The sequence below is a fragment of the Bombus bifarius genome, unplaced genomic scaffold, assembly GCF_011952205.1.
Source record: "Bombus bifarius isolate JDL3187 unplaced genomic scaffold, Bbif_JDL3187 scf7180000007978, whole genome shotgun sequence".
Taxonomy (NCBI): domain Eukaryota; kingdom Metazoa; phylum Arthropoda; class Insecta; order Hymenoptera; family Apidae; genus Bombus; species Bombus bifarius.
In genome coordinates, this window is record NW_022884363.1 from 124,029 (window position 1) to 147,730 (window position 23,702).

At 40.9% G+C, this 23,702-nt stretch overlaps 2 protein-coding genes across 2 annotated transcripts; one reads left to right on the plus strand and one right to left on the minus strand.

Annotated features, from left to right (window-relative positions):
• Positions 1-1,400: 1,400 nt before the first annotated feature.
• LOC117204538 (nuclear hormone receptor FTZ-F1) lies at positions 1,401-21,150 on the plus strand. Its single transcript, XM_033442040.1, has 5 exons — positions 1,401-3,661; positions 15,733-16,415; positions 17,831-18,089; positions 18,202-18,302; positions 18,400-21,150. The coding sequence occupies exons 1-5, from the start codon at positions 2,353-2,355 to the stop codon at positions 18,544-18,546; spliced, it is 2,499 nt and encodes an 832-aa protein (XP_033297931.1). The 5' UTR covers positions 1,401-2,352; the 3' UTR covers positions 18,547-21,150.
• A 209-nt stretch (positions 21,151-21,359) lies between these two features.
• Positions 21,360-23,294, minus strand: LOC117204540 (glycine cleavage system H protein, mitochondrial). The gene is made up of 3 exons (XM_033442042.1): positions 22,868-23,294; positions 22,309-22,452; positions 21,360-22,218 (listed from the first exon to the last, which is right to left on the minus strand). Exons 1-3 carry the CDS (start codon positions 23,010-23,012, stop codon positions 21,989-21,991), a joined length of 519 nt encoding a protein of 172 aa, XP_033297933.1. The 5' UTR covers positions 23,013-23,294; the 3' UTR covers positions 21,360-21,988.
• Positions 23,295-23,702: the final 408 nt, after the last annotated feature.

The following is a 23,702-nucleotide window of genomic DNA, read 5'->3' on the forward strand; positions in this document are numbered from 1 at the left end:
TCCTAAACGCGTCTCGGTTTCTCGCGCGATCGACGTTTTTCGAACGTTCCGCGATATATCGATCGTTACGCGTCGTAACTCGGTGGGAACGCATCGATTCGGGATCGAAACCCGTGCGGGCTCCGTGGTACACGTGCGTCGGGCTATTTGCCGGCACCACCGACGACAAATACGGTCGACAAAACGACGGCGGCAGCAACGGGCGGCAGACCGGCGCGGGAGCGTACAGGGACAATACTTCTCCGGCCGACATAGACCTGGTTCCGTAAGTAGGTCATCCCCGCCATCGGCTCTGCAACCTCCTTCTCCCCTCCCGCGTCAATCCCTTCGACCACGGCAATACCTCCCAACCTCCCCCATCCTTCTGCTTCTCTCTCAGTCGGTCCCTCTCCTCCCGGACACCGCGTGTTGCCCTCTCCCCACCAATCGGTCGAGCTCTCGGAGGCACCTCCACTACTCTCCGTCGGGCACCTGGTCGCGCGCTGTGGCATGCGCTGCTGAATCACTTTCACTTATGCCGTGCGCTGTGTTGGTTATACGCCGTACGTCTCTCTCGCTCTCGCGCTCTCACACTCGACCCGTGGCCGTCGGTAAAGGGACACGCGCGCGCTCCTTCTCTTCTCTCCTCTGTACTCACCGAAACAGCCAAGGGAGCCTGACGACGGTGGTGTGTGCGCGCCTCTCGCCATTCTCCTGGTTCTGCCAATTTTATTTTACTCCTGGCGGTGTCACGGTGAAGCGCGTATCTCTCTATACCGGGCGAAACCGCGCCGTGCCGCACCGAGTGCCACCGTGTGCCGCGTTGTCGTGCTGTATTCGTTTCGATCGTCATCGTGTCGTGTGGTGTGTGCAGTCAGTATCGCCGTGTACAGACTCGTGTGTCGTTCTGATCGGCAACCACGACGACAACAACAACAATAACAACAACAACAACAACAACGACATTAATAACAGTAGATATACCCGTTGGAGAGAGGGGAGAGCCAGCCGGGCATGGATCAAAAAGGAAGACATCCTGCAGTCCGTGTTTTTCGCGTTCGCCGCCCGTGATCGTTGTCGTCTTTGCTGCTGTGATATACGTGACGTGTGCCGTGTCTCGCGAGACGGTCTCCCAACTCTACCTACGTCCATGTATCGCCGCTAGGGCGGCAGAGGGGAGGGGGCGGGCCCTTCGGGAAAGCAACGAGGCGAGAAGACAACTAGTCGTACGCAGATAGCCGCGCTGTCAAGTCGCACGATACGGGAACTCCAAACGTTCTTTCCCTTTCTTACTCTCGCTCTCTCTGTTTGTGTGTGTCTACTTGTTCCGGACTTTAGACACCGTTGTATATTTTTTCGACTTTTCGCACGTTACGGGTATTCAGTTGGATTGCAGTGTGTGCGTGTTCTCCTGATAGCCGGCTTATTTATCCAATTACGTCCGTGTCGATTATTTTGTGTCAAAACGCCGCGATCAAAACTTGATCTCGCAACCGCGCATGTGCGATCACTCGGTAACGCTACCGGCGATTCGCGTGCCCGGTAAAACAACGATTCGATTGTCTTGCTCGCACTGTGATCCTAGTCGATACGATCATCCCCCGTCTCGTGACTTCCACGATCAGTTTAAACCTCATGTGTGCTTGCTGTTGTTTCGTGTCTCGTTGTAAAAGCTGGATTTATCAGTGACCACGCAGCCAAAGGATAGAAAAAGGATAGAAAAAAAGGGACGTTACAGTGGTTTTGTTGTTTCGCGAGTAACACGAATGCAACAGTGACAGCCGAGAATTTTTTCTTTTTCACGCAACACACACACAGACCCACGTTTCGTCACATTTTTTACGATGGTTCGGACGTAGTACGCACGATCGAAACAGGATTTACTTTCTGCGGTGGTGCGCGATGGTTTTCTTTATGAACGTGTGCCGTAGAAAAACGTGACTGGTGATCGATATTGTACGTGCCAAGGGAATATAGTGTGTTTTCTTTCGGGCTTATGCTTTCCACTTCATCGTTGTCGTCATCGTCGTTGTGCTTGTCGTTGTATCGTCATTTTTACCGACAACATCGTACACAGTCGTTGGTACCGTAGCATACGAGAGTACCACGACCTTGCACGACGTACACCGTTACCGCTTCGAAACTTAAAGGGGGCAGCCTAACCAATAAACCGATAAACCGCCGTTGTTCTGTCGCATACACACCAGCCGCGAAAAAGAAATAAAAGAAAAAGGAAGAGAAGAAAGAAAAAAAAAAAGAAATAATTGTGATATTCATCACGGTGGCTAGAACTAGGAAAATTCACAGGCAATTCATATATGAGCCGATACGCCACAAGCACGTTCCTCCGTGCAGCACTTGCGCAAGGGTGATATGTTATTGGAGATGGAGCAGCATTCGGGCTTGATATCCCTGAATATGTCGCCGTTTCATCTAAGCCCACAGGGTAGTCCCCAAGGTGCGGCCGGGGCTGGTCAACAGCAGCAACAACCACAACAGCAGCAACCGCAGTACGGTTCGTCACCGTATGGGAATTGCGCTCAAAGTCCACCGACGACGATGTGTCATCAGTCACAGTCGCAACAGCCGCAGCAACAGCAACAGTTGCCGGTACACAGTCAGTCGCACTCGCAGGGTGGTATCTCGGGTTTCGACGCCGCGTTCTTCGATTCCACCGCTCTCGAAGAACGATGTCCCATGTGTGGCGACAAAATGTCCGGTTATCAGTACGGTTTGCTGACGTGCGAGTCGTGTAAAGGTTTTTTCAAACGTAACAACTCACCGTGCAGTAGTAAAAAAGTATACACGTGCTTGTTCTCGCCGACTGGAGGTGGGGGAGGTGGGGGCGGAGGTGGTGGTGGTGGAGGCGGTGGTGGAGGCGGCGGAAGTGGCGGAAACGGTAGCAACGGTGGTAACAACGGTGGAAGCGGTAGCTGTGGCGGCGGCGGCGGCGGCGGCGGCGCATCATCGGCGTTAGAGATCGGATCTTGCAGCAACAAGAAGGTGTACACGTGTCTGTTCTCGCCAACAGGAGCCGGAAGCGGCACTGGCAGCGGCAGTGGAGGCAACAATGGCGCGGCGAATGGCGGCGGAGGTGGTGGTTGCGGTACGTCGACATCCCTCGAGAGTAGCGGTGGTAGCAGTTACGGTGGTGGCGGTGCCGCCGGTCCCGGAGGCGGCGGAGGAGCGGGTGGAGGCGGTGGTGCGGGTGCCGCTGGCGGCAGTGGGCCCACCGCAGGGAATGCAGCTGCTGGCGGCGGCGGTAGCGGTAGTGGCGCGGCCGGTGGCGGCGGAAATGGCGGCGGATCCGCTACGGTAAGCGGCAATGTCGCGATACCAACTACCACCTATTCATTACCAACTGGTACCATCTGTCATCCTGGGTTGGGCCAGGTCGGGGTTGGTGTCGTGACCGGCTCGATACCGTGTCCGTCCGAATTCCCCGACACCAAGGACATCATCATTGAAGAGCTCTGTCCGGTCTGCGGCGACAAGGTCTCCGGATACCATTACGGGCTACTCACCTGCGAATCCTGCAAGGGTTTCTTCAAGCGCACCGTCCAAAACAAGAAGGTCTACACGTGCGTCGCCGAGAGGTCCTGTCACATCGACAAAACACAACGGAAGCGGTGTCCCTACTGTCGTTTTCAGAAGTGCCTCGAAGTCGGCATGAAGCTTGAGGGTGAGTTTTTTTGTTGAATTGTGGCATCATTATACCAAGGCCATCTACCATTTATTACGCTTTTTCATTTCGTTACGCTTTGCAAAAATACATATGCGCGCGTATAGTTTCTCGATAATCCCTCGCGATGGATCCACGGAATGTGCCTTCGTTCTGTTTCTTCTTTCTCTTTTTTCATTTCGCAAGTATCGCAAAATTCGGAGATTAAACAGGGCGGAATGACGGTCAAGATGAACAACGATACAGAGAATTTCGTACTGTTGCGTAAACGAATTTTATTTGTCCGACAATATGGGTACTCATTTTTTGGATGTGAAAGCGTTGCATGCGGGTATCGTCGCGATTTTTATGCAGAAGGTAAAAGAACGAAAGCGCACGCGTATATGCGACCGAGTAGATTTCGATGTTCAGTTATGCAACGTAATCGTGAGACACGCGTGCTATTGCGTCTGCGCGTATAACTGGTTTTCGGTCAAAAATATTAACGTCGACGTTACTAGAAAACAAAGATCTTAATAAAACAGGTGCCATTTATATTTTTTCATATCATATCGTTGCTAAAAATTGCCTAATAATTCTGTCGAAACATCGACGGTATAAATGTGTACATTTATTTAATACCGCAAGCGTTCATTATCGTCCCCATTGAAATCTGCTGTGATCTAATTACTTTCACCGCTTTGTTACGAGTTACGGATGTTTAGCGTAACTTTCACGATATCACCGGTGCGTTAATATTACCGCATTCTTATCAACTTTTGCGTTATCTCTTATTCAATATCTTTACGTACATCCTGCGGAACGTCAAAAGCGGTTTGCGCGCGAACGCGTGTACAGCGATTGGCGCTTCGGTACCGCACGATTCCTTTCGGCAAACTTCGGCAGAATACGTTCGCCTTCGAGCCTTTTCGCATTACGCTCCTACGAACTTAACCTTATTACACAGCGCGTGAAGCGCTCAACCGATACCGTTGTCTTCCTTCGCAAATTCTTTCGACGCTCTAACGCTTCTATTTTGATCAACACTTTCTTCTTCGTTTCAACGTCGATATCATTCACGCGACCGTGTTCCATCATTAATTTTAATTACACCGATATCACACGATCCACGTCCATTTCGAACAGCCGATTAGGCAAACCGTTTTTGCATGTACGCAACAAAAAGAATTCGCAACATAGTTGCCGCCGGTTTTCTAAATGTATCGCGTTACTTTTTCGCGATTAGCTTCTGATCCGCTTTCCATCCGTGAATTATGCAGATTTTACGCGAAAGTCGAGGTTATATATTCGCAAAACCGCAATCGCCGTGGCTGGCGCCACCGGTCTTAGAAAATCTTTTTCGCACTTTGGCAACAGTTAAATGGGAGGACGATTCGAACGAAGCGTCTAATGCAATTCGAGTAACTGGGTCTAGGCCCTCAAGGCCCAACGATTAAGCGAATCTCGAAACAGGCTCTGTCGCAATTGCCGCCTTTGCACGCCGTTTTCCACGGCGTTCCTACAGCGGCAACGCGGATTGCTTAATGCGGAAAGTTTCCAGTGTGCTTGCGAGCGTTTACGAAAGGAAGCAGTTTCTTACTTGCACGCTATTCAGAAATGTAAAAACCTACTTCTACGTATAAATTTTATACCGATTAGGTAGAACCGATTTCTTCTCGTGGCACGAGCCGATCTCCCAACTATCTTCGAAATATCGAAACGTATATACATATTTGTTTTAATTGCTATCGAAAGTTCGCGTTTTACCGATTGTCTAACCATTAATTGTCGAACGTGCACTTGACAATGCTTCTTGACGTTAATTCGACGATCGTTTCGTAACGCTTGCTGTATACGATCGGCAAGAAAAGTTTCGCGGTTGTTGTCACCGCTATTACTGTCATCTCGGTGCTTCTTACCACATAGTTTACGCATTTCTGTTTAAGCGTTAAAGTATAAACTGTTGTTTTACGTTCCGATATACGTCGTTCGTTGTCAAATTTCGACACATTTATGTGGAAAAAATGGGAATACCTCCGCGGAAGGAAGAGCGCGTCGACATCGGATGAAAACATCGGTTAAATAGGCGGTAATCGTGCGATAACACCTGTCACAGTTCTGCAACAAACCTGCCGTTTTGCAGTGGTCCGTGCATACGAGAACACGCCTCGTTCAAACGTAATGAACGTTACTTCGGAACTGCTTTAAAGCTGATTGAAAATCATACTCTCTCTTCTGTAAGCCGTGAACTCATCTAGCAGAGCATCCACATTTATTTCACGAGACTGTAAGACTCTGGTAACGAACGAGGTCACGCTCATCCCATAAAACTTGCAAATGCATTTAAATTTCTAACTTAAATTCTTCGTGTTTACCTGGCATTGTAATTAGGCAAATTAGCAGAGAATCCTGCCAAGAAGAAAGCTTTATGTCGGCCGAATGGCAAGAAGCTCTTTGATGTACGACGACTGTCAGTTACTCCACGCTTTACCCTTTAATGATAAATGAATCTGTCTTACCTTTTAAAACAAGGCTGAGCTGGCTGTAGTTGTCGTACCGTTGTCGAACAGAGACAGGCCACCGACAATGGTCGAAACGTTCGTTGGGTTTTTAATTTCACTTTCGAACGTGCCACCATATGTGTACAGACGCGATCAAATATTGACACTGGAGTCTTAATTTTCGCAGCTGCGAATAATTTGACTGTCCCATTCGAACTCGAAGCGTTATCCAATTTTACCCAGACGGCAAACTGTCTCAGGCTTTCGTCTGATTTCAACAAAAAGAAAAAAGAAGAACGTTCGTTCGTAAGATCTTAGTCGAGCAACTTCTTCCTGAAATGTAAACATTTTTATTGTCAAATATGGTTCGTGTATGGTAATTCCGTATTCGCTAGAAAGATTTACAGCGAAAGTTGTTGAAAATTGACGATACTCCGGAAATGCAGACGTAAGGTTACGTAATTGGATAATCAGTCAAATAATTGAGGTAACATTCGAAGAACATTAATGACACAAAAAAATCGAAATAACTTATGCAACATTAACTCGACAATACACATACACTTGGATTTCTCCCTTTTTTTCATTAAACGCGCACTTAATGACTTCTAAAAATATAGCGACGTTTATTCCTCAAGGCTCGTGTTATTCGTTCCACGAACGATATTCTATCGTAATTAATTTCTTTATTTTCCATCCAATTTTGGATTTCTAATTGCCTCCTTCGTACGGAATAATAATTGTAATCGCCTCTCAATGATATAGAACCTGGTATATCTGTAACAATCACACCGCAAAGTTAGAAATTGTCATCTTTCTTACTCGTACAATAATTTCGTTAAAGGAACTACTCTACCTTTCTATCTTAGAAGAGACACAGAATTTTTCCATTATAATTGCAATTAATCATAATTACGTTTTCTAGATGGCTACGTTAAGGGGATGGATAGCGTGTATTATGGCGCTCTAGTAGTTTTAGGCATCTGGCGTGGCCGATATAAAAAGTTTCCTCAATGTGGCTCTCTTAGAGAACTAACTTCTTACTCGCCTTTCGTTTTCTTCATTAGCGTCATTCTTGACAAAAAATTCGGTATACCACCGATGTCAGTGAGTTTTCGTTTTGGACAAAGGCAGATTTGTCACGTGGAGGAGCGGCAATGTGCGCGCGCACGTTCATCTATGGCCAAAGGCGAACCGGTAGTGTTGCGCAAATGGAATCTAGAAATTTGAGGTAGGACGTTCGGAGCTTGTTTCGCGTCTGCACGATACAATCAGGAGAAAGCCTTTCGGTGACCGGACAAATTTCTATTAGACGGTCGAAATATATTTTCACCGGCGACAACGGTGAAATTAGAGTCGGAAAGATTCGTGGGTCGCTTTCGACGTCGAAAGTTCCACGTTCCGTGGTTATGACACACACGGGCCTACATCTGTATGTGTTCATTAGTCACGAAAAACGATACGCCATTTGTGTGCCACTTAAATATTACTTAACGGTATTACTTAATATAAAAAAGGCCGCCGATTTAGCGGTGCCCCTTGGAACCGAAGTTTCATTACCGACGAACTTATTTATCAATTTCCCGCTTAATTTACGTAACATTAAAATTTCTTAACTAACCGATTGTTCGGAAGAAAGGTTCGGTTTATTGCCGTTAAACGCTCGCTCGGATCGCGCTGTTAATCGTGTATAGGTATACACTCATAATTCTTTCGCATTTTGCAATCGAGATAGGCGATGACTGTTCGCGCGAGCTGAAGCGATGCTTCGTGCTTTTCTGCTTCGATGCCTCGACGAAACTCTATTTTCCTGGTGGATGTAGGCTCCCTCGAGAGATAATCCACGATACCATTCTTATCAGCTTTCTTAATCATATTACGTTCGAATTATGTAAAGACGCTCTAAGTACTCTAATTACTATAGTACAGTCTTACAATGGGGTAGCGTAAAATATAACTAATTAAAGAACCAGCGAGAATATCCTACTGCAAGCAGCGTGTCTGCAACATAGAAAGAAAGAATTACGAACGAGAAATTAACAAAAGCGTTGAAGTATTCTGAAGCGAAACAGACGTTGTAAGACACGGAGAATTTCGTGGCAGTAATTCGTCAAAGGGATAGCATTAAAAGTAATAACGAAGGAATATGCCATTTACGACTGCGAAAAACCGGCGCATTTTTTGCATCTGTCCGCCACGTGGAGCAGGTTTGTGTTTAATGGCCGAACACAGGGTACTCTGAACGTTCGATTTGGTCCCTGTCGATTCCGGGACATGCCCCGTCCCAGTGTCCCGTTGTAAAAGTGAGAGCGGTCACCGGTCGATCGTTGGCGCAGTCAAAATCGCTGAAAAACAGCTTTCTGGACGTTTAAGAATTCGGCGTTTGTAAATATACGTATTATATACGGAGCCTGGAAAAGCAGACAGGACAGCGGAAATCGTGGCATGCGCCTCTGTTTAGAAACTCATAAATTTCATAATTATTGTATTATGTTGCAAGAAAGTTGTATATCTGGCCGCCTGCCTGCTAGTTGCCTGCCTGCCTGCCTGTCTGCCTTGCCTGTTTGCTTACCTGCCTGGGCTGCCTTGCTCGCTTGCTCGACTCCTACCTTCGTCATTCGCGCGCGCGCGCATTACAGTGGTGGGGGAGAAAGGTTAGGTTGAGGCGGGGATTGTGTAATCCCTCGTTGAGTGGAGCCTCACCGTCTTCTTTTCGCCGAAGCTTTTATTTCTTTCTCGTCTCGTGACTCCTTCTCTTTCTTTCTCATTCCTTCCAGCGCGCGTCCAAATTCGTATCCTGTATCCATACATATACATACATTAAGCACCGATACGCAATCGCGTCGCAGCGTACGATCTATGTACGTCATCGTTGCCGCGATACGAGTAATATTTGAATACCTGAAAAGCTTCGGCTACGACCGTCGGTAACACGGTCGATTATCGAACCATCAATATTAACCTGTTCCTATAATGATTAAGTGTTCAGGCGCGCAGTTAGTGGAGCACTAAAATCTAATGCTGGAGCCTGCCAGTCGATTATCAGGTATTACTGCAATTATCGTCGCACGAAATATCTTCGAAGTTTCGTTGCGACAGGGAGTTAGTATCGTCGCTTGGTAAAACAGAACGCTTCATATGCATGTATCTAGCACCTGTCTTTCCCTAGCTTGTCTTTCGTAGAAGTCGGAAGATCATGATTAGACTGCGGATTTGTGTGCATTTGTGGGAAATTTGAAAGTGCAAAAATACACAAAATACGCGTAATATACAAAGGCATATATAAAATACAAAAAGTTTAGCACGCGTTGTAATAGTTTTTTAATAGGTAACACGAACTTCTGCTTAGGTTCTATTCCTTTCTATATCTTTGCAAAAATATGAATTTGCATAAATATGTAGTTTAATTATGATTCTTTGTTCGGCTAGAAATCCGAAAGGGTTTCCTGACCGAAGATTTCGACGTTTTCTACAATTTTTTCTTTTTGTTTTATGTTGTTTCGCAATGCGCGGATGACTTCACTAACGCAACGGTCGGGCGCGTCGCGTCGGCTGCGTCACGGGGGAACTTCTCTCGCGCGATTGGTCCAACCGTGGGCGACGGTGGTCACGTGGTCGCACATTAATTTCTATGGGGAGGGTCTGACGTCACTGGACCCGTGGACCAGATTCACCAAGTGGGTTTCCCTTTCTTTTCGACATACGCGCTCTCGGGTTCGGCGCTCTTGCGTCTACTACGCTTATCGTCGTGGCGGACCTTGCGAACCGGACGTGGGTTGCATTCTTTCAATGGCCTGCACGGGCCTCATTGCACGTGGATCTCTGTCATGCACGCGGACCACTCTGTCGCAGATTCATTATAAACAGGAGAAAAGTACGGAGAACCGCCGATGGAAATATCGATTTCAATTACGAATGTATGTTTTTATTGAAACGCTATCGTAACGCGGTCCGCACTTACCGTTGTTACTATAATTGCTCGCAATTGTTCCGCGCAGGAGAAAAGGTCAACCCGCTAAGCATATTTGAAGCTTTTTATCATAGATACGTGCTACCTACTGATAAAGTGTATTAGTAAACGGAAAAACATGTAGGTAATTATATTTATCTTCGTTGACGTGTACAGCGCATATATTTTAGTTTATTTACGACAGGAGATCGACTACTTAATAAAATAAAAATTTCCTGGTATACATTTTCTTAACAAGTTTATTTTGCTTCTTGTTTTAGAACGCTCGTACGCTTCAAGGCGATTTATTATGCACGTTTCACACGTTTTCCACGCTTCACGTTTCGTACCTTCAATTGTAAATAATCCTGTCATATTTTCATAACGTAACCGCTTCTTATGCAAAATACGTCGATATCTATGTTGATTCTGGAAAAAAAAGGAAAAGATAAAAGAGAATACCGCGTCGCGCTATTGTTAAGTAGAATGCGTTTCCTTCGCGAGACTATATTAAATCCACATTAAACTCGACAAAATGAAACTTTTCCGGTAGATATACGCTCGACGATCGCGTGCTCTGTCAAATCACGAGGATCGCGACACAGTTTCTCCAGCCATTGACGATCGATGGAAAATCGTCCTGAGGTGTATTTAACGCATTTATATGCCGCTTTGGTAACACGGCGACTCTCGTCTTGCCACATCCCTGCGCAACCCAAGAGTCAGAAATTCTCTCTCATAAATCGAATCGTCTCGGTTTATTCGTGTCACGAGTATCGCGATTCATGATCCTTTCGTACAATTTTCACAGGGGTTAGATGAAATTCCGGGAAATCTGAAATTCTCAATAGCCTTCTTACTCCGTTAGTCTGATTTATCGGTAATCCTGTTCTTTACTACGTTTTTCTCGTAGAATTTCTATCGATGAAAATAGACAAGCAAGATTCTTAATGATATTATCGTTTTACATCGTAAAAGTCTATATCCCAGCGTCGCTGATCGCTGTAATTTATCGATAATTTCGTTCGCGTAATGGAGTCAAGAGCAGCCACGAAACTCGACGCCACAACGACGCAATTCCGCGCGTCCTGTTCAAACTTCCGGTTGCTACTTCACCGAGGTACACTGTTCCTCCAGTTTGATTCCACGTTTCCGCGGGTTCCAACCCGCTGGGTACCCCGGAATTCGACTCGTAAATATCATCAGTGTCGCTGTCTGGCATGTATATTTGACGATCGAGCCCGATCAAATCGAGCCGTATATATCGATACGCTAATGTCCTCTGCCCACGCGAAACTCCGCCACCCACTCGGTGGACACCATCCCGGGCGACAGAAACTGTTGAATCTCTCCGTTCACGTTGTTCACGCTTCGCTTGTTTAACAAAAACACAGGAAACGTGTGTGACACGTGGTCGGAAGTTAGACGATAGATCATTTCCACGGAGTTTCCGGGGTGAAAGAGTCTCGAGTTTTAACACATTGTTAACCAGTCACGAGTGTACTCGTGTCTTTGCGCGTCGTAAGTGTTTCCGACTGGCTGCAAGTTTTCCATTCGTACTCGTATCTCCAATTGTATTAACCTACAAATGTACTACGTAGACCACTGTACAAGATTTTTAGTTGCTCGACGTTATCGTTTTAATATGCCACAGATCGAGTTACGATCGTAAGATAGAAATTGTAGTAATTATAATTGCAATTATAACATCGTTGGTGGTAAGACGTGTTAGTTTTTGAGTAAGATAAATAACAAACGTATGACGTTGTATCTCTTTAATCGTACAATTGATTATCTTTAATTAGATCGAGATGCTTAATTACAACTTACAAGCTGAAATTTAATTTCTTTCATTGGTAGGTATTCACCTCCATCGGAAAGATAAGACGTTCTCGTTTTACCGTAACAGTTGGGAATTAAATTCCTTTGCGAGCACTAAAAGATATCGGACGCGATGGAGGAAGATAACAGTTAAATAATTGTGCGTTAAATAATCATATGCTTTAATATGAGAATTAATCAAAATTAGAATCCTACGACATGTATAATTAATTCAATGAAATTCAACCTCTACGCTTTTGATTTCTACGTGAATGATGTGATTAAACGAACGTCGATATCGTTGAAGGCAATCCGAAGACGAATGAAGTTTTTAAGATGGATTTATCGACCGGATAGTCTTCGCGTTGAACGCGAGTTTCGTTGCAGCAGAAGTATTTACATCACATACATAAGGCAGGACGATTTCCAAGCGCACGATGCACCTGGCGTCAAATTAAAGGTAGAAAGATGTACGTCTGACAGCGTGTAACACCTACGACGCACGGTGAAACCACGGGAGAAGAAAGACCACGGGAGAATGATCGTAAACGTAGGATGGCAATAAGGAGAGAGAAAAGAAACCTTGCTGAACCGAGAGTCAAGTTTAACCGTGATCTACGCCGATCTTTGGACCCTTCCAGTCTCCTCGAGTTCTTCGTTACAATGAATATACAAGACAGGGTGAAAGAGGGCGAGGAAACGAAATGCACGAAGGATCGTAATCCAATCTATCTTTTCTTTTCAGAAGAATGGGACTCTTGCATATAAGAAATACGAAATAACGAACGGTGTAAACAGAAGAATATGACGAAGGAAAGAAACTGAAGCGAGATGGAATATGGAATAAGAGGGGGAAACGCGTGTACGAAGGATCGTAAACGAAGGATCGAAAAAGGAGGCACGCAGCGAGGTAGCTTTTTACACGTGTTAAATAAGTCAGCGAGATAGCCGATGGCGGCGTTGCGTAGCATTAAGCGAGCAATCGAGAACAAGTGGCCGAAAGCAACAACCTGAAAGTCAAGTTTAGCAACTTTCGTTATTGGCTTGCTCTCTCGGCTATTGTCTGAATTCTCGGCGAGTCGGTCACGTATGTTGGAGAAAGAGAGAAAAGAGAGTGTCGCGGATAGGAGCAGAAAAGACGAGGAGGCGTGCTCGCGCGAGTACGTTCGCGTAATCCTTGGATGATGGATGACGCTCGCTTTGCATAGTACGTATTCGTCGGAGCACTGACGGCAGAAAAGTTCGGGAAACGAATGCTCGCAGCCGAGTGTCAAGTTTACGGCGGCGAATCCATCGTTGCTCTGCCGTGATATTCTACCTCTCAGTCCTCCATGCTGGAATTATCTTTCCGGCCAATAGTTATCGAGAATAATTGCTCCTGACGGGAAGGCAATTAACGGATGTCCTTCTTCGTTCCAGTCGTATAGCTCCGTACTAAAAGTTTCTAAATTGCGCGAAACGAAAATATTCAAATATATATATATATGTATATGTTTATTATATTTTAATATTATATTTCATGTATATATTGTATTATATATGTATGTGTGTGTGTGTATGTGACTGTGTGTGCGTGCGAATTTTACATATACAAAGTTATAGACTGTGACACGGTTGCAATCGTAGTCGCAGATGTTCGGACGCCGCGACAGTGCGTGGCCGCGTTATGCGGAGTTTTCAGGGAGACGAGGAGCGCCAGGAAAGAACAGGAACGGGAGTATATTCGAAAAAGGCAGGGAATCGACGGAGGAAAGGCGAGAAAAGGTGGCGATTTCGTACGAGAGGAGAAAAGAGAAAGAAACGCAAGCAGTCAGAAGTAGCGAAAAAGGAGAAGGAGGAGGAGGAGAAGGAGGAGGCAAAGGGAATCGGTGAGAACGAGAGACGAAAGAAAGAAGAGAAAAAGAGAGGAGGCGTAAGCGGTCGCGCGCACACAGGGTGGCGGAGGCGGCAATGTGGATCGACGGGAGGCGAGAGGTGTTCAGAGAGGGGTAAGAGAGTAGTAGGGTCGAGGGAAGGGAATAAGTAGAGTTAGGAGGTGGCGGGGTGTCGGACGGTATTCGACACGGTTCCTGTCTATGTGTATGTGTATGAATATATGTGTGCGAGGTGGGGGCAGAGGGGTGGCCCTCCTCCCTCGGCAGGCCGGCTCAGAGGCAGAAGTGGACGGGCAAGCGATTCAACCTCCTTTCACTTTCAACGAGCGCGCACCGCGCTTGCTCGCTTACTCGCTCGCTCGTTCGCTTGTTCGTGTTCGCTGGTGTTTTCATGCGACGACGGATAGCAAACACCTCGTACGAAAATAGGCAACGCCGCCGATTTAGCCGCGTGTCCGCCCTATAAATCGTTAAAGCTGCACGAAATCCTCCCTCGATAGCACCGTGACCCTGAGGATCGCGGATGATCGTCATCGGGCACACGACCTCTTCTCGGGGATACGTTGCCACACCGCCATCAACTTCTCCGTCGCGATGCACATGGATGAACCGGCCACCTTTTATGGCGCGAGACTGTTCTTTTTTCTTTCCACGTTATTATTAGTCTTGTGACTTCTTTCATTTTATTCCATTATCCTTTTGGCTTTCTGTCCCGACATTTTCCTTTTTAATCCGCCTTTCGAAAGTTTAAATTTAGAAACGGGGAAATCGAATTTTGAATTGATCTTACGATGAAGATCCGTTTCTTTTCTTTCTTTTCCTTTTTTCTTTTTCTTCTTCTTACTTTTCTCTCTTTTTTTTTTTTTTTTTTGTTAAGTAGATGCGAATTCGTATCACGTTTACTGGCTAAGGAAACACTGGTACTTTAATGCGGCAGACTCACCAAGGCACATTTTAATCCCTCGCTGCCAAGGGGGATCCATATCGAGTTCCTCTACTGGGCCACTTCCTGTCTCGAGACCACACATCTGGGAATCTGTTGTTTACAATGTGAATCTTAACTCGGAGATGCAGTAATACTTAGTTTCGAGCGTAAACATCCAACTGGGTCGCACGAAAGAGGCCGCTTTGTACTAAAATCTTTCGATATTTCGTTTCTCGTTACGTGTTGGGGAATTTTTATTATCTCGATATCCTTACCCATAAATATCGAAGAAGTATTTACATTGGCAGTGTTGTAAAAGAAGAATGTCAACAGGTTGTCCCTTGAAGTTAATGACAGACAATAAATAATCGACGCTGGCAAGTCTTAACGTTCGCTCTCAATAATGACGGGTTTAACGTGCCAAATAACACCTGCAGCTTTCGTAGGTGGAGATCCATGTCGTACACGTAGCTACTCGTTTACAAGCAGCAAGTAGACGTGTCGCTAGTCGTAGAACAAGGATAGTCGCAAGTGGTTTACGCTTTGTCCCGTTTGGCTAAGATTGAATCTCGTCTCCTTCTGGAAGATGGTGCTTCTTCAAACTCGACATTGGCGACGACTACGCTTAATTACCAAAACAAATTTCAAATTCAATTATCGTTTCTCAGCCATGGAAAATTGTTCAAAATCGTACAGAATTATTTGAAAGCTGGAAAAATGAACAAGATCGTTTGGTTCAACTAAAAAGCTAAAGTTCGACTCGTCTTTCGGATAGATTTGTCGCTGAAACCGAAGCTTTGATCGTCAAATGTCGCCTCAACGATCATTTTCTCAGACATCATTAAGAACGACGCAAAATTGTTAAGTCACGTAACATAACATGCAAAGACTAACAAAATCATTTCGTTCGATCATCCAGCAAAGCCCGAGTAACCGTTCGATTCGTGTTTCAGATGTATCAGACCAAAGCCGAAGAACTGATCCTGTTGTTTCAATATTTTGTACGTTTGATTCTGTTGTAGCCGTGCGGGCGGACCGAATGAGAGGTGGTAGGAATAAATTTGGACCTATGTACAAGAGAGACCGAGCGCGGAAGCTACAAATGATGAGACAACGGCAGCTGGCACTGCAAACGATACGCGGCAGCCTCGGTGACCCATCGAACTATCCCTCCGCCGTAACGCCTTTCCTGCATATTAAACAGGAAATACAAATACCTCAGGTCTCGAGTCTAACGTCTTCTCCAGATTCGAGTCCATCCCCCGCAGCCGTGGCCGCTGGTCTGGTCACGACACAAGCTGGCAGCGGAGCTGGTCAGCATCAACTGATCGCACCGTCCTCCCAGCCAAACATTTCTGGCGGTAATCACCTGCACAACCTCAACCCTGGCCTGGATAGCAAGCTATGGGCTGCCAATTCCACCACCCCTAGCCCGAAGGCCTTCAACTTCGGCGAACAGTCCACTCACGGGGCCGCTGGTTCCGCACCCTCTACCGCCACGTTGAAAACTAGTCCGATGATAAGAGACTTCGTTCAAACGGTCGATGATCGCGAGTGGCAGGCATCCCTTTTTGGACTGTTACAAAATCAAACGTACAATCAGTGTGAAGTGGACTTGTTCGAATTAATGTGCAAAGTGCTCGATCAGAATCTGTTCTCGCAAGTGGACTGGGCAAGGAATTCGGTATTCTTCAAGGATCTCAAGGTTGGTGCCAATGTTGTTGACTTTAATCCCTCTCAACTAGGCAAATTGGCTCGTTTAGGATCCAAGAGAAATTTCCATCTCTCATATCTCTGCTTCCTTTGATTTTTTATTTTTTACTGAACAAAGTTTCAGGTATTCGATTTAACGATGGTGTATAACGTATAAAACGTAGTAAAAATATTCCGATAGGTATCCTAGAATTTTTTTTTTAGATACTTTGCAAGTTTAGAATAGCGAAAAATTAAGCTTGGATATGAATGACCTAGTTTACCTATGGAGGGTTAAATATACTTATTTAACGTGTATATATAACGCTGTGTAAGTTGACTTGAATTTATCGAAACGTCATCGGCTTATAGGAAGAGTATATAAATGTAGAACTTCGTTCATCCGAACTTCATTTATATTTATTTTTTCTATGGAAATTTTCGTTAGTGTGCGATTTAACTTGTTAAGTAACCGATTGGATTCGTTTATATGAAAACATCTACGTCCGCTTATTTCAGTAAGAAATATGACGAGGAGAATTAGTAAACTTCTATTAGCTGTATGAACTTCAATTATATGAACTGTTTGTCCTGCAACATAATGTAGAACAATGCGTTAGAGCGAATCTTCTATTGATCGGTATACGTAAATTCACTTTCAACTTCTATCTACAAATTATTGAAATATCGTATATCTTTTCGTGGAAATTAGATCAGTTTGTAATTGTACGATAAACAAGCGTATATTAAGCGTCTATTATAGGAGATATAAAAATTTCACGGTTTTAACGGTCGTCGAGAATCTTTTTCAAGAGAAGTTAGTTCTTACCGATAAATAACTCCTCGCTGGCCTGTTGGTAGTATGAGCGGGGATGTGAGGTAACCAACAGCATTGCACAATCACTGAATGATTTCAAGCATCGCCTCATATCTAGGTCATAACAAGATACGTTTCTGGGTTATGGCGGTTGCCCTAAAGCAGGCCCATGTTAATTATAAACCGTTTACTTAACCGATTATATACTTTTTGTTGTGTTTGTCTTTGGAAATCTGTAAAATGTTCTGTCATCGTTTCATCGATATCTCAAGTCTCAAGCCATGCTTTTGTATTTTACGAACAATATGGAGCACGAATATAAAGATTTTGTCGCTTATTAAATAATATTTCTTAAAAATTAACATATAATTTTCCTTTTATAAATAATTCTAGCTTTTGTTATACTATTTTTCAATTTTATATTTGAAAATTCAAATTTTCGAGTTTTAATTATTTCTTTGAATTATTTTTATTCAAAATTTCAATGTCTCGATTAAATTCATTTGATATATATGTTACAAGTCGTCTTATTAAAAAATTTAGCACAATTTTTACATTTCAATCTGACAAAATTTTATATATATTTTTACAATTTACGTTCTTTTGGGCAGGTTGATGACCAAATGAAGTTGCTACAGCACTCCTGGTCGGATATGTTGGTGCTCGACCATCTTCATCAAAGGTTACACAATAATCTACCTGACGAGACTACACTTCATAATGGCCAAAAGTTTGATCTCCTTTGCCTCGGCCTACTTGGAGTTCCTTCTTTGGCAGACCTTTTCAATGATTTGTCGTCCAAACTTCAGGAACTCAAATTTGATCTTTCAGACTATATATGCATGAAATTCTTGATGCTGCTCAATCATGGTACGCTTTCTTTTTTCTCTAGATTTGTCTTATATTTACATGTCTCGCTATGAGATTATATTATTATTAGACAAAAATCATTGTGATGCATCAATTTTATTTAAATATGCAGAAGTCCGTGGGTTAGTTAACAAGAAACATGTACAAGATGGACACGAACAAGTCCAACAAGCTCTTTTGGATTACACGTTGACATGTTATCCTTCTATACCGGTATGTTTATCTCATATATATGTACATAGGTTTTCTTTTTTCTAATTTCTGATAGCTTAGTGAACGATTCGATATACATGAGATTTTATACAAACAGGATAAATTTAACAAGCTGCTAGCAGTATTACCTGGAATCCACGTGGTAGCGAGCAGGGGAGAAGATCACCTTTATCAGAAGCATTGTAGCGGTGGAGCACCAACTCAAACTCTTCTCATGGAAATGCTTCATGCTAAAAGAAAATGAAACGATAGATTCGTTTGGCACTTTTGCCATGAATTAGTCTATTGCTATATCTAAAAAATCAAGATAGAGCCCCTTATTGTCAGAGTGGACCTCAAGTACCTATTAAGAGCTAATGCTGCTTAGGTATTGGACCAAGTTCGGGGGTCTGGTTCAAAAGATACCTAGGCAAACAAATCAAGTATAGACGTACATACTTTACATATATACATAATATATGTATTATAAAGTGTATCTAAATATATAAACATAATGACATATATTTTCTATATTTGATGTTGAAGTTTTAGAGATGTATCCATGGAGAATTATTACCCCTGTTGATGGGTACAAGCGCAGGGAAACAGTAAGCAAGATGCCTTGAAAACAGTACAAAGGGTGGTTAACAAAATATTGGTCAAAGGGCAGGCAACTTTTGTCTAAATAAGTAAAGCTATTTTTCTAATACTAGAAGCGATTATTTTTAAGCATATACCACTGAAGCCTTGCTCTCATTTTAACAAAAAGATAATCCTAATAGTAACGAACGAAAGAAATTGTCGACTCTCCAGTCAATTGTGCTTCTGCAAGGGATTCAATGGGCATACTTGAACGACAGTAAAATTTCATGTGATATACTTATATATACATATATACATATATGTCGCACGGCCACCTGGGCATCCTTAGAACTTCCTATGAAAAATCTGCATTTTGTCACACTTGCACACAGCAGGGCTACTACATTGTAAATACTAGTTAACACATTCCAATTACGTTGTAAAGTATGAATCATGTTAAATATGTAATTATAATATTTTGTGTATAGTTTAATGAAATAAATATATTTCTGTTGCTTACTGAGAAAAAATCATTAGCTACTTAATGTCTTCACTAATTTTAGAGTTTTATTCATGTATTTCTCTTTTATTATTTTTCAAATAGGTGGCGGAAAAAGAATAACCACAAATTGCGATATTTTATTATTGTATATTGTATCATAATAAAGATTCTGTTTTAAGAAATAAAAGAATCATTGGAGCAAGGTTTATGTGGTCCTACATTATCTAGCGATTAATATTAAGTATATAAGATCAATATTGTCTTATCGCAGTTGTTAAATAGATAAATATTTACTGAATGTTAAGATAGCGATCGAACGTAGTAATTTTTCACTAATAGATTATTATTGTTTAGTCAATAGTCAGAAACTTTTCAGTGCTGTGAAGGTTGTCTTTTCGACGCCTGTGGTATCTAAGCCATCGGTAATTACACGTGCTAGATTCGAGGCTCAAGTGTGGCAACAGGAACAGAAATCTTTGCTCGTACTGGTAGGCTGGTAGTACCACCCTTTGCAACTCCTACTGTTTATATCCTCTATCAAAGAAGTACCTGGGAAAAATGCTATTTTACTACTTTCACTTTTCCACCGACTTCGATATAAGATATTAAATATAGATTTAAACGATTTATTGATGTATGTAAAAAGAAAACTCGATGCCACATTAGATTAAGAATCGAGTGTTGAATCAAATCAGGAGGAGTAGCTGCGAGTATTACTACCATGAAAGAATATATATACATAAGAATATATATTTTCAGAAGCTTGCATGTACTTATCGTGTGAGTAAAGATTTGTGTCCATGGAAAAATTTTTGAAATCTTCGATATAAATGCAAAATATATATTGACATGTTCCCAAATTTTCAAATCGCCTGGTTCTTTTAATTGATCGATCGAAAAAAAACTAGCTTGCATTATTATTGGCTCTTTAAATAATACTTTCAAAACGGATTGCCTTTATTTAACTCGCATATAAATGTCTACCTCTTCATAACTGTATTAAGTCTTACATTTTTACATTTTTAGTAAACCACATACCTCAGAATAGACACCCAGATAGCAAATTAAATGGAATGTATGAATGTTACCTACGTAGATTTAAAATCTACGACTTCTGTAATATGCGTATCGACAGAATATAAAAGTTCCATTCAAGTATTGTACCCGTTATATTTCCATGTTAACTATTTTAGTTATTATTATATTTATTCCAAATTAGATTATACTTCCTTATGATATGTGTACGATATATTCCAGTCAAAATTTAAAAATTATCAACGAAGTCTCTAAAGTCATGTTTAATCTTGTGTTGCTGTTTGGGTAAAATCAAATAATATTTTATTTATTGTACATTCATCTGTCTTCAAGAGTTCTTGTAGAACGTGTCGGTCTGATAATTTTGGAACAACTTACAAAAATCGCAAACACAACTGTCTCAAAAAAAATGAAAATTGTCTCTTCTAAATATTGTCCCCAAATCGATGATCTTTGTATGTGTCCATCCTATTTAATCGTCCGCTCGATTCTGTTATAAAGTGTTTATTAATAATTGTAATTAGGAAATATAATAGTGGTGTTATAAGCATTGTGTTAAATATGTACAGTTACCAATTATAATTGGCAAACAATCTAATTTAATATCGATGTGATTTTTTGATCCAATAAATAATTGGAATTAACATTAAATGATGAACTATTATGCGTTGTTGACACTGCCATTAGGAGTTGGCAATTGTAAATTATGTAGAAAAAAATGATTGATTGTAAATATATCTTTATTATTAACTGATAACTGTTCCTTTTAGGATTGACAGCGCTATTTTTATATATTATACTAATTGAACTCCTATTATATGATAATATTTCCCTTATTGCACTCCTGTCTTTGCTGTTATTGTAAAAATACATGCAATGACCACGAGACGTAAGATAGTTTTCAACAGGAGGGTAAAGGATGGTACTATGTAAATTATTAAGCAGACAATTTTCAAAAATTTACAAATAGTATTCCAAAACATTCAATTGTTTCTTTATACATACAAGTTATTATAATTTAAATGCGTTTATGTACAACACAAAGTTTATTATAATTTGTAACAATGGTGTCATTCGTATACCTAATAACATGTATATTAAAACATTTGTTTGCTTTGTACAAATATGGTAACAAGATAAGAAAATGCACAGTGGTTAATAAAGACATCAGCTAACTACTGCACATAGCTTCATATTCTTAATTTGCAATGTTTACATAATACACCACATTTATTTCATTAAAAATACTACCTAATCTTCATTATATACAAAATAATGTTTACAATTTATTGTTTTACGTTTGCAAAGATACAATATATTAGTTTATAACACTTTATTACAATTGCACAATTTATAAATTTGTGTTCTTGAAGGCAATGCCTTCCTATCTGATTAAACAATCAATTATAAACTATACTTATTTTGCTAATAATATGATATTCATACATATATTTGATCATGCATGATTATTACAAGGTTTAAAATAAATAAAAATATTCACATTTCTTTTTCACTAATGACACAATTGAAAATAACAAAAGTTAAATCATTATCAACTAATTTTATACATGTCAGAAACATAATATGTTTATGATGGATCAGACTTTAAATATTCATTGTACGCTTCCTCATTCATTAGACTTTTTAGATCATCAGATTTACTTAATTCTATTTTGAATAACCATCCTTTTTCGTAACAAGAGGTATTTATTAAACTGGGTGTTTTTTCAACTTCTTCATTTTTTGCTATTACTTTCCCACTGACAGGACTATATAAATCAGAAGCAGCTTTCACTGACTCTAAAGCTCCACATTCAACTGTAAAGGAATTCATTTTTATCAAGTAGAAAACATAATAGAGTTCAATTTTTATTTTAAGAGAGACATCTAAAATACAAACGTTCTAACCTTCTTTCTCTATTTCAGAACCAACATCTGGAAGCTGAGCATAAACAACATCACCCAGTGCTTCTTGTGCATAATTGGATATTCCAACTATGCCTATGTTACCATCAATTGTTATCCACTCATGTTTTTCCGTATAAAATCTTTCTAAAAATTTTATTTATAATTTTTAAATATAAAAAAAATATCCATTAATCTTGTTTAATAAAAAGACAGTATTTTAAATACATCATATTTATAAACTAAAAAAATATTTACTAAAAAATAAACTTTACTATAAACTAAAAAATATTTATTTTATTTTATTTAACTACATTTCATAAACCAATTTTCCTAAACAATTAAGCTTTTAAATATTATAAACAACAAAAATATGTACATGAATGGCAATTCTTTTTAAATGCATTAAGATATGTTTGCGTGATGCAATATTCTTCTTTAGATTATTGATAATTAATAACCAATAAATATACTGCCAGCATTAAGATCTTGTTTCTAAGAATATTATTATAAATATATAATTTTTTTTACTTTGTGTTTTTAATATACATTTTAAACTTACCGGCATTTAAGCAACGAGTAGTAACGATGGAACGTGAAACATATAATGACACTTTCAGAGTAGGAAAGTTAAATAAATTTTCTCTCGAAGTACGTAAAAATGTTCTCGCGGTATATTTTGCCATTTGTGCAACTACTTTTGCCATGTTTAGTTATATTTTTTAGTTTTAGAACAATCAGATAATTTTAACCTATAAAACACGTATCGTGCAGTGTGTAGACCGTTACGTTCTCAACTAATTTTGTAATGTTTCCCCAATGTCGGCAGAGTTTAATATGAATGAAACGCGGGATTTGAACGAATTAATATATTTCTATGTAGCATGTGTTCTTAGATTATCGATGATTCTTATCGTGTATAATATATTTCATCATCATAATTCAAACTATTGCCAATCAAATATACATATAAATATTGTACACTTACATATGTATACTATATACTCAATAAATACTTATATATGTATATAAATATTTTAAATTATAATAAATAATCACATTATTTATTATAATTATTAATTACATGTCTTCATAAATAATATAAATAAAAATAAATAATGATTCTAAATATTCGTTGTTACTATGATCTGTATAACAAAGGCTTAATAAATTAACTGTTATAAATAAAAGCTTAATTATTATAAATTATTTGAAAAATATTTTTAATTAATTTCTAATCGCATCATATGATTTCAGTAAAAAATTGGATCAAAATTTATAGAAAGTATGTGAAAGTAAGTATATAGTATTAATATGTATTTTCTTGAAAGAGTAATGTTCCAATTTCTTAATTTTGATAACAAAAACGAGATCTACTTTTTTAACTTGAAAGTAAA